Source organism: Prinia subflava, chromosome 8 (genome assembly GCF_021018805.1).
Source record: "Prinia subflava isolate CZ2003 ecotype Zambia chromosome 8, Cam_Psub_1.2, whole genome shotgun sequence".
NCBI lineage: Eukaryota > Metazoa > Chordata > Aves > Passeriformes > Cisticolidae > Prinia > Prinia subflava.
Genome location: NC_086254.1, coordinates 14,879,264 through 14,888,863, shown reverse-complemented (window position 1 = coordinate 14,888,863; position 9,600 = coordinate 14,879,264). Strand labels below are relative to the sequence as shown.

Here is a 9,600-nt window from a genome sequence, read left to right as displayed (position 1 = left end):
CTGCTGTTCCCGAGCGATTTATTTGTCTTTCCAAAGGGTGTTTGTCCCTCAGGCATGACCATTCCTCATCCCAGGACAGGCTGCTTTATCCCTGCCCTGCTCAGGAGCTCCACATTCAGGTTTATTCATCACATTCTGATTTTAAGCATCAGTATTTGACTTGTTACAGAAACAGAATTAATTTCTGGCCCTTGTTCACAACAATATTACGGATTTATTAGATCCTTGTAGGAACTACCAACAAGGAGTAGATGGTGAGTAAGGGATGAGGTCAAGGATCACCTGGACGTGTGTTGCTCTCAAAACTTCCCAACAAAACAAACAAAAAAGTCCTGGCAACACCTTTATGTCACGATATGACATCACCTTCCCTGACAGATTGCTCAGACCAGAAACAAACCAACTTAGCAGTGTAATCAAATTCAGCTCCTGCTTTTTAGCCCAGTTTTTTTCAATTCCTCAGATCAGAGGGGTTTATTAAAGACAGAAAAGCCCCTGGAACAGGTAGAGTTTTATTAGAAGGCGCGTGAGGAGCCCGAGTTGTGCGTGACTGTGAGCAGTGAGTGGCTATTTTATATATATATATATATTTATATATATAAAGGCTATTTCCTGTACCAGATCTGCATCCTCCTCTCCCTCTTGATCTTCCTCTGCAGCTGCAGGATCCCGTACAGCAAAGCCTCAGCTGTGGGTGGGCAACCTGAGAGAGGGAAAAGGGAAAGAGGGGAGGGAGGTCACAGGGCTGGGACCTGCAGGGAGCAGAGCTGCCAACCCCAGGACTCATCCCAAAGCTGACTCGTGGCTGGCACAGGCAGGAGTGTAAAGAAACTGAACTGATGGTGTTTATCAAGATCTTTATCAAACAATTCTTTGATTTCAAAATCAAACCCCTCTCCCACCCCACTGACGGTGCTGCCACCATCACAACCCTCCCCACCCCACAATCCCTGAGGCTGCTGCAGCTTCCCCACCCCTGGAACAGGAAAACCTTTCAAACCTGCAGAGGATTCCCCTCTCCCTGCCCTGCTCCCGGCTGGAGCTGCCCCTTTACCTGGCACATAAATGTCCACGGGCACGATGCGGTCACAGCCCCTCACCACCGAGTACGAGTAGTGGTAGTAGCCCCCGCCGTTGGCACAGCTGCAGGACAGGGACAGGGACAGGGACAGGGACAGGGACAGGGACAGGGACAGGGAGGTGAGCAGGACACCAAGGGAAGGTGGCCCTGGGCAGGTGAGCACTGCCAGGCTCGGAGCCACCAGCTGAGAGCTCACAGGTGACACTGCCCCGTCACGAGCCCTGCCTGGGATGTTTTTAGGTGAATCCAACCCAACTGAACTGTTCCCATCAGCCTCCCAAAGCAGATTTCACACCCTCCCTCTCTGCTACAAAACCTTCTGTTTTGACTCAGAGCTTTCCCAGAATCTGTCCTGTTCCAGCCTGGACCAGCTGCCCTCAGCCCCAGTGTGGGGAAAAGAAAATTGTGAGAATCATGGAATTGTTCAGGTTGGAAAAGACTCTGAGATCATGGAGTGCAGCTGATCCCCCAATGGAGCAGATTCCAGCTGAGTTCCCCAATGGAGGAGATTCCAGCTGAGCCCTCATGGAGCAGATTCTAGCTGAGCCCCCCCAATGGAGCAGATTCCAGATGATCCCCCCAAAGGAACAGATTCCAGCTGAGTTCCCCCCATGGCGCAGATTCCAGCTGAGTTCCCCCCCCAATGGAGCAGATTCCAGCTGAGCCCTCATGGAGCAGATTCCAGCTGATCCCCCCTAATGGAGCAGATTCCAGCTGAGCCCCCATGGAGCAGATTCCAGCTGATCCCCCCTAATGGAGCAGATTCCAGCTGATCCCCCCTAATGGAGCAGATTCCAGCTGAGCCCCCCTAATGGAGCAGATTCCAGCTGAGCCCCCCTAATGGAGCAGATTCCAGCTGAGTTCCCCCAATGGAGCAGATTCCAGCTGAGTTCCCCAATGCAGCAGATTCCAGCTGAATTCCCCCCATGGAGCAGATTCCAGCTGATCCCCCATGGAGCAGATTCCAGCTGAGTTCCCCCATGGAGCAGGTTCCAGCTGAGTTCCCCAATGGAGCAGATTCCAGCTGAGTTCCCCCATGGAGCAGATTCCAGCTGAGTTCCCCCATGGAGCAGATTCCAGCTGATCCCCCAATGGAGCAGATTCCAGCTGATCCCCCATGGAGCAGATTCCAGCTGATCCCCCCTAATGGAGCAGATTCCAGCTGAGCCCCCCCAAGGGAGCAGATTCCAGCTGAGCCCCCATGGAGCAGATTCCAGCTGAGTTCCCCTCATGGAACAGATTCCAGCTGATCCCCCAATGGAGCAGATTCCAGCTGAGTTCCCCCATGGAGCAGATTCCAGCTGAGTTCCCCCATGGAGCAGATTCCAGCTGAGTTCCCCCATGGAGCAGATTCCAGCTCAGCAGAAACATTTTGAAAGCCAAAAGCAAACTCTGGCATTCTGGACACGCACATTTGGCAGCTGCAAACCCCCTGAATCCACCCCTGGGAGGATTCACACACACAATTCCCAGGAGGATCCCCCTGCTCTGCTCTAGGAGGCCTCTCCAAGAACCTGGAAACACAAACAAGCCAAGAATTCCCCCCAGGGCACCGAGGATGTCCCGGCACTCACCTCCCCATGGACACCACGTAGCGAGGCTCTGGCATCTGGTCATAGACCTGCAGGACAGGGAGATTTGGGATGATTCCCTCCTGCCCAAGGTCCCCGTGGTCCCTGGTACTGCTGGAATTCTGGAGGGTGAGGGTTTCAGGCATTCTGTGCTAAAAGGAACTGACCCTGAGGCCGTGGAGCTTCTGAAATTGAGTTGTGGGTGTGTGGTTTGAACAGTGCTGTGTGATCTCACAGGGTAAAAACCTTAGAATTTGGGGTTTTAGTATATAGTAATAAATATGGGGCAATATGGAGGATTTTGGGCATTGTCTAACTCCTTATTCACCTTCTTCTTCTTGGTTTTGGGTGGTTTTTTCTAATTGGGTGAAAAAGGTTTGCATTGAGGACCTTGTGTGGTCAATTATTGAGTCAAAAGTATAAATAATAGAGGTGTCATCTCGTTATTGGGTAATTAGCACTTAAATAACCTTGGAAAGAGTTAGAGACACCTCAATTTTCTACCTCGTTAGCCGGAGCTCACAAATGGTGAGACTGTAACACAGATATGGATTAATAAATTCAAAAACTGCGACTCCCATGTGTTAATCCCAGCTCTAACAGGAAGAAAAGGAGATAAAACCTGTTACATTCCCCTGGGGAATGGTCTCTGCCCCCTCAGGGACCCCTAGAGCCTGTAACTGTGTAGTTTAACCCTTTCTGATCCAATTGGCTGTGTCCCAAACTGCCCCTCCCTGGCAGGAGCTAAGAAAAGACCCTCTTCTTCCTCACTCATCCTCTTTCCCTCTGGACACCACCTGGAATAAACATCTTGAACCACAGCTGGGGGTCAGAGCCTCTTTTGGGATCCTTTATCCTGTCCATGAAATATTCCTCCAAATCCCCCAAAGTTTGGGATCACTGAGGGGCTCCAGGGGGATCAAACATTCCCTCAAAGCCCCCCAAGGTTTGGGATCACTGGAGGGGCTCCAGGGGGATCAAACATTCCCTCAAAGCCCCCCAAGGTTTGGGATCACTGGAGGGGCTCCAGGGGGATCAAACATTCCCTCAAAGCCCCCCAAGGTTTGGGATCACTGGAGGGGCTCCAGGGGGATCAAACATTCCCTCAAAGCCCCCTGAGGTTTGGGATCACTGGAGGGGCTCCAGGGGAGTTAAACATTCCTCCAAAGCCCCCCAAGGTTTGGGATCACTGGAGGGGCTCCAGGGGAGTTAAACATTCCTCCAAAGCCCCCCAAGGTTTGGGATCACTGGGGGGGCTCCAGAGGGATCAAACATTCCTCCAAAGCCCCCCCAAGGTTTGGGATCACTGGAGGGGCTCCAGGGGGATCAAACATTCCCTCAAAGCCCCCCAAGGTTTGGGATCACTGGAGGGGCTCCAGGGGGATCAAACATTCCCTCAAAGCCCCCTGAGGTTTGGGATCACTGGAGGGGCTCCAGGGGAGTTAAACATTCCTCCAAAGCCCCCCAAGGTTTGGGATCACTGGAGGGGCTCCAGGGGAGTTAAACATTCCTCCAAAGCCCCCCAAGGTTTGGGATCACTGGGGGGGCTCCAGAGGGATCAAACATTCCTCCAAAGCCCCCAAACTTTGGGATCACTGAGGGGCTCCAGGGGGATCAAACATTCCTCTAAAGCCCCCTAAAGTTTGGGATCACTGAGGGGCTCCAGGGGGGTCAAACATTCCTCCAAAGCCCTCTAACACCTGACCTAGCACTGGAACCTCAGAGGGGCTAAAAATAAGATTTATTTCCCCACCCAACCCAGGGCAGGGCACAGCACCTTGCGCAGCGCCGGGGCCATTTTGTTGGTGAGGGTCCCTGCCACGATCATGACGTCGGCCTGGCGGGGGCTGGCGCGGAACACGACCCCGAAGCGATCCATGTCATAACGAGGGGCTGCCATGTGCATCATCTCCACTGCACAGCACGCCAGCCCGAAGGTCATGGGCCACAGCGAGCTCTGCGGGGGTTAGAGAGCATGAAATAAATGTAAATAGGATGGTTTAGATTGTGGGAGTGTGAGAGCAACGAGTGAGGTGGGAATGAGGGCAGGATTGGGGTGTGGGATACAATGATGAACAATGGTGTGCCTAGCTGGGGACAATCTCCCTTATTTAAACAAATTAAACAAATTAAAACATCTCCCTTATTTAAACAAAGATTAAACAAAACCCTCCTGCTTGCCAAAGGTGAAGGGACAGTTCTATTGGCTGTATGTAAATGCTGTGAGATTGGTATCTTGTGTTAGATTGGTCCAACACAGACTATTCAACTTGGAAAGAATTTATTGTATTCAGAACCTCCTCCTCTTTTCCCTCTCTTTTCCCCTCTTTTCCCCCTCTTTTCCCTTCTCTTTCCCCTCTCTTTTCCTGCTCTTTCCCCTCTCTTTTCCCCCTCTCTTTTCCCCCTCTCTTTTTCCCCTCTCTTTTCCCTCTCTTTCCCCTCTCTTCCCCCTCTTTTCCCTCTCTTTCCCTCTCTCTTTTCCCTCTCTTTCCCCCTCTCTTTTCCCTCTCTTTTCCCCTCTCTTTCCCCTCTCTTTTCCTGCTCTTTTCCCCCTCTCTTTTCCCACTCTTTCCCCCCTCTTTCCCTGCTCTCCTGGCCTGCTTTAGCTGTGCTCAGCAGCTGCAAGCCAGGCCCTCACAATAAACCAGGTGCTACCACAACTTCTTTGCTTACAGAGACACTTCATCACCAACTCTGCCACACCAAGGAGTTTCTACACACAGGGACAGGCGGTGGCTCGGGGACAGCGGGGGTGACACGAGGAAAGGGATGGGTTTGGGGTGTGGGGGGCAGAACCCACAGCTGGGGGAAGGGGTACAGGGAGAGCTCTGTGTGCGGCAGGGGCGCGGCAGAGGGGCTGCCCTGGCACTGCTACAGCCACCGCAGAGGCACGAAGGGACAGCAGAGGGACAGCAGAGGAGGGACAGTGGAGAAGGGACAGCGCAGAAGGGACAGCAAAGGGACAGCAAAGGGACAGCAGAGAAGGGACAGTGAAGGGACAGCGGAGAAGGGACAGCAGGGAAGGGACAGCAGGGAAGGGACAGCAAAGGGACAGCAGAGAAGGGACAGTGGAGAAGGGACAGAAGAGGAGGGACAGCTCAGGGACAGTGGAGAAGGGACAGTGGAGAAGGGACAGTGGAGAAGGGACAGCTCAGGGACGGCAGAGAAGGGACAGCGCAGAAGGGACAGCAGAGGGACAGCAGAGGGACAGCAGAGAAGGGACAGTGGAGGGACAGCAGAGAAGGGACAGCTCAAGGCTCTGAAGAAGGGACACTCAGGGACAGCGGAGAAGGGACAGCTCAGGGACGGCAGAGAAGGGACAGCAGAGGGACAGCAGAGGGACAGCAGAGGGACAGCAGAGAAGGGACAGTGGAGGGACAGCAGAGAAGGGACAGCTCAAGGCTCTGAAGAAGGGACACTCAGGGACAGCGGAGAAGGGACAGCAAAGGGTTCTGAAGAAAGGACAGCAAAGGGACAGCAGAGGAGGGACAGCAAAGAAGGGACAGTGGAGAAGGGACAGTGAAGGGACAGCAGAGAAGGGACAGCAAAGGGACAGTGGAGAAGGGACAGTGGAGAAGGGACAGCAGAGGGACAGCAAAGGGACAGCAAAGGGACAGCAAAGGGACAGCAGAGAAGGGACAGTGGAGGGACAGCAGAGAAGGGACAGCTCAAGTCTCTGAAGAAGGGACACTCAGGGACAGCGGAGAAGGGACAGCTCAGGGTTCTGAAGAAAGGACAGCAAAGGGACAGCAGAGGAGGGACAGCTCAGGGCCCTGAAGAAGGGACAGTGAAGGGACAGCGAAGGGACAGCTCAAAGCCCCACAGGGACAGTGGTGATGGAAGAAGGGACAGCTCAGAAAGAGCAGAAAAGGGACAGCTCAGGCCCCTACAAGGACAATGGTGACAGAAGAAGGGACAGCTCAGAGCCCTGAAATATGGACAGCTCAGGAAGAGCAGAAAAGGGACAACTCCGAGCCCCACCCCACAGGGACACTGTTGATGGAAGAAGGAACAGCTCAAGGCCCCCCACGGGCAGTGGTGGCCCAAGAAGGGACAGCTCAGGGCCCTATGGGGACAGTGGTGGCCAGAGAAGGACCAGCCTGGCTAAGGCAGAGCACAGCAGCCCCAGGGCGCTGTCACTCGTGTCACCTTTCCCCACAGGCAGAGCAGCTGCTCAGGGCAGGGACAATTCCAGAAAGTTCCTTTTCCTGCCAAAGGGCAGCTCCAGACCCCCCACACACCCTCAGCCTCTCTCCCGCTCTGTCACTGGACCCCAGTGTCACCCTCTGGCCACAGAACTCGGCCACGGGAGCTCGGGGCCTATTTTTATCTTGAGCAGGAGGTGCCTCCCGTCTGTCACCCGCTGTCCCCTGGTGCCAGGGCAGCCTGGTGGCCCGGGACTCACCCGCCGTGCCCAGTTGACCAGGTCATCCAGCTTGGTGATGACGTACTCGCCGCGGCTGCTGGGGACGTAGGATTTCCTCTGGACAACAGCAGAGCTCTTCTGCACCTGGACAGCCCTGAAGGGACAGCACGGGGCCATCACCCTCAATAACCACCCAGTTACTGCAGAATCAGCCTTCAGCCCCCTCTGAGGGCTGTGATTCCCTGAGGAACGACGATCCCACCCCTCTGTGTGCAGCAGAGGATTCTCCCCGCTGTGGATCTGCGGGTTTGGTGCTCAGGCAGAGCCCCCCAGGCCAGAGAGCCCCCGGCTGCTCCCCCCGGGGCTCCCGGAGCCCCCCGGGTTCCAGCAGGGAAGGGAGGAGCCCCCCGGGAATGGTGGCACCGCTGCTGTCCCCAGGGCAGGAGGTGTCACCTGTCAGTGCCATCGGCCGCCGGTGTCTGATGGAGCAGCTGAGCGTGGACGGGAGTCACAGAGCCGGGCCTGGGGACAGAGAGGGCGACAGGGTGACACAGGGTGACACAGGGTGTCAAAGGGTGTCAAAGGGTGTCAAAGGGTGACACAGGGTGACACAGGGTGACACAGGGTGACAGGGTGACACAGGCTGTCACAGGGTGACAGGGTGACAGAGGGTGACAGAGGGTGACAGGGTGACACAGGGTGACACAGCCCCCGCCATGCTCCTCCCGGGAGCCAGCGCTGCACAAAGCCCAGCGGGGAACGAGACCCCCAGCGACCCCCAGAGCCGGCGGAGCTGTTCAGCCCCGGGTCCCCCCATGGCAGCACCCCCCGCCCCGGTGTCCCCCAGCCCCGGTGTCCCCCCATGGCAGCACCCCCAGCCCCGGTGTCCCCCAGCCCCGGTGCCCCAGCCCCGGCGCTCACCGCCAGCCCAGCACGCCGTGCGCGGGGAGCCGCAGACCTGCAAGAGAGCACGGGAGAGCTCAGCCCGGCTGAGGGGGCCGGGAACGGCCCGGTGTCCCCTCAGGGCTCCCTCCCGGTCACTGCCTCGGCGGAGGGCCGAGGCCTTGCTTCGGTACCCAAACCGGTCCCTATCCCAGTCCGTCCCGGTCCCGGTCCCCGTCCCCGTCCCCGTCCCCGCCCCCGTCTCCATCCCCGTGCCCCTGTCCCGGCCCCGCTCACGGCCCAGCGCCGCCATCTCTCCTCAGCCCTTCACGCAACCTCTGCGCGCGGTGCACCCGCTAAAGGGGCCGGCGCCGCACCGCCTCAGCGCTCCGGCGGGAAACGCGTCCCACTGCAAGGGGTTCCGGAGGCACCCGCTGGCCCCGCGGCAAAACGATCCAAAAACGATCCAAAAACGGCCCCAAAGCGGCCCCGAGGCGGTCCCCGGCGGGCGGGGCCGGCCCGGAGCTGCCCCGGAGCCGCCGCAGGATTCGGCGGGAAGGGCCCGACCCGGGGCTGCGGAAACGCCGTCGCGCAGGAAAATGAACGCTGGGCGTCCCTGGGTGGGCTCGAACCACCAACCTTTCGGTTAACAGCCGAACGCGCTAACCGATTGCGCCACAGAGACCGCGCTGCCGCCGCTCTGTGCCGCTCCCCGCCTCGCACCTGTCCCGTGTCGCGTCTGTCCCCGTGTCCCCGTGTTCCGTGCCCCACATCACGTCCCCGTGTCCTGCCTGTCCTGTGTCCCACATCCTGCCCTCGTGTTCTGCCTGTCCTGTGTCCCGTGCCCGTGTCCCCCGTGTCCCCTCCCGTGTCTTGCCTGTCCCGTGTCCCCAGCCGTGTCCTGCCTGTCCTGTATCCTGTGCGCGTGTCCCCCGTGTCCTGCCTGTCCTGTGTCCCACATCCCGCCCCCTTGCCCTGCCTGTCCCGTGCCCGTGTCCCCCGTGTCCCCCCATGTCCTGCCTGTCCCGTGCCCCGTGTTCCCCCCCGTGCCCTGCTTGTCCCGTACCCGTGTCCCCCCGTGTCCCCTCGTGTCCTGCCTGTCCCGTGTCCCGTGTCCGTGTCCCCCTGTGCCCTGCCTGTCCCGTGCCCGTGTCCCCCTGTGCCCTGCCTGTCCTGTGCCCCCGTGTCCCCCCCTTGCCCTGCCTGTCTCGTGCCCGTGTCCCCCGTGTCTCCCCTGTCCCATGCCCGTGACCCCCTGTGTCCCCCTATCCTGTGTCCCGTGTCCCCCTGTCCCCCCGTGTCCCCCCTATCCTGTATCCCCTGTGTCTCCCCTATCCTGTGTCCCGTGTCCCCCGTGTCCCCCCTGTCCCATGCCCGTGTCCTGTGTCCCGTGTCCCCCCTGTCCCATGCCCGTGTCCTGTGTCCCCCGTGTCCCCCCTGTCCTGTGTCCCCCCGTGTCCCCCCACCCTGCGCGGCGCCACGGGCGGTGACGGGCGTGGGGGGGCGGAGCGCGCTCGTGCAGCCGAAATAGCTCAGTTGGGAGAGCGTTAGACTGAAGATCTAAAGGTCCCTGGTTCGATCCCGGGTTTCGGCAGAACCTTCTTTTCCTGCCGGGACCCGCATAGCAAAATCGCTCTTTTCACCCCAAAACTGCCCCGAGGCTTCGGAATTTGTTATTCCCTCCCCAAACTCTGCACCTG

General features: G+C 58.0%; 1 protein-coding gene and 2 non-coding genes across 3 annotated transcripts; 1 reads left to right on the top strand and 2 right to left on the bottom strand.

Annotated features, from left to right (window-relative positions):
- Window positions 1–189: 189 nt before the first annotated feature.
- On the bottom strand, window positions 190–8,308 carry NDUFS7 (NADH:ubiquinone oxidoreductase core subunit S7). Its single transcript, XM_063404858.1, has 8 exons — window positions 8,198–8,308; window positions 7,940–7,976; window positions 7,472–7,540; window positions 7,058–7,172; window positions 4,430–4,609; window positions 2,656–2,702; window positions 1,055–1,143; window positions 190–703 (listed from the first exon to the last, which is right to left on the bottom strand). Exons 1-8 carry the CDS (start codon window positions 8,211–8,213, stop codon window positions 606–608), a joined length of 651 nt encoding a protein of 216 aa, XP_063260928.1. The 5' UTR covers window positions 8,214–8,308; the 3' UTR covers window positions 190–605.
- A 203-nt stretch (window positions 8,309–8,511) lies between these two features.
- Window positions 8,512–8,585, bottom strand: TRNAN-GUU (transfer RNA asparagine (anticodon GUU)). The gene has a single exon. It is a non-coding gene; the product is annotated as a tRNA-Asn (tRNA).
- An 836-nt stretch (window positions 8,586–9,421) lies between these two features.
- Window positions 9,422–9,494, top strand: TRNAF-GAA (transfer RNA phenylalanine (anticodon GAA)). The gene has a single exon. It is a non-coding gene; the product is annotated as a tRNA-Phe (tRNA).
- The last annotated feature ends 106 nt before the right edge of the window (window positions 9,495–9,600 follow it).

Excerpts from the sequence above, each read along its gene's own strand:
- NDUFS7 (XM_063404858.1), bottom strand. Across the intron at positions 2,703-4,429 it reads TGGCCCCGGCGCTGCGCAAG|GTCTATGACCAGATGCCAGA; the intron begins GTGCTGTGCCCT and ends CCTGTCCTGCAG. Across the intron at positions 1,144-2,655 it reads TACGTGGTGTCCATGGGGAG|CTGTGCCAACGGCGGGGGCT; the intron begins GTGAGTGCCGGG and ends CCTGTCCTGCAG.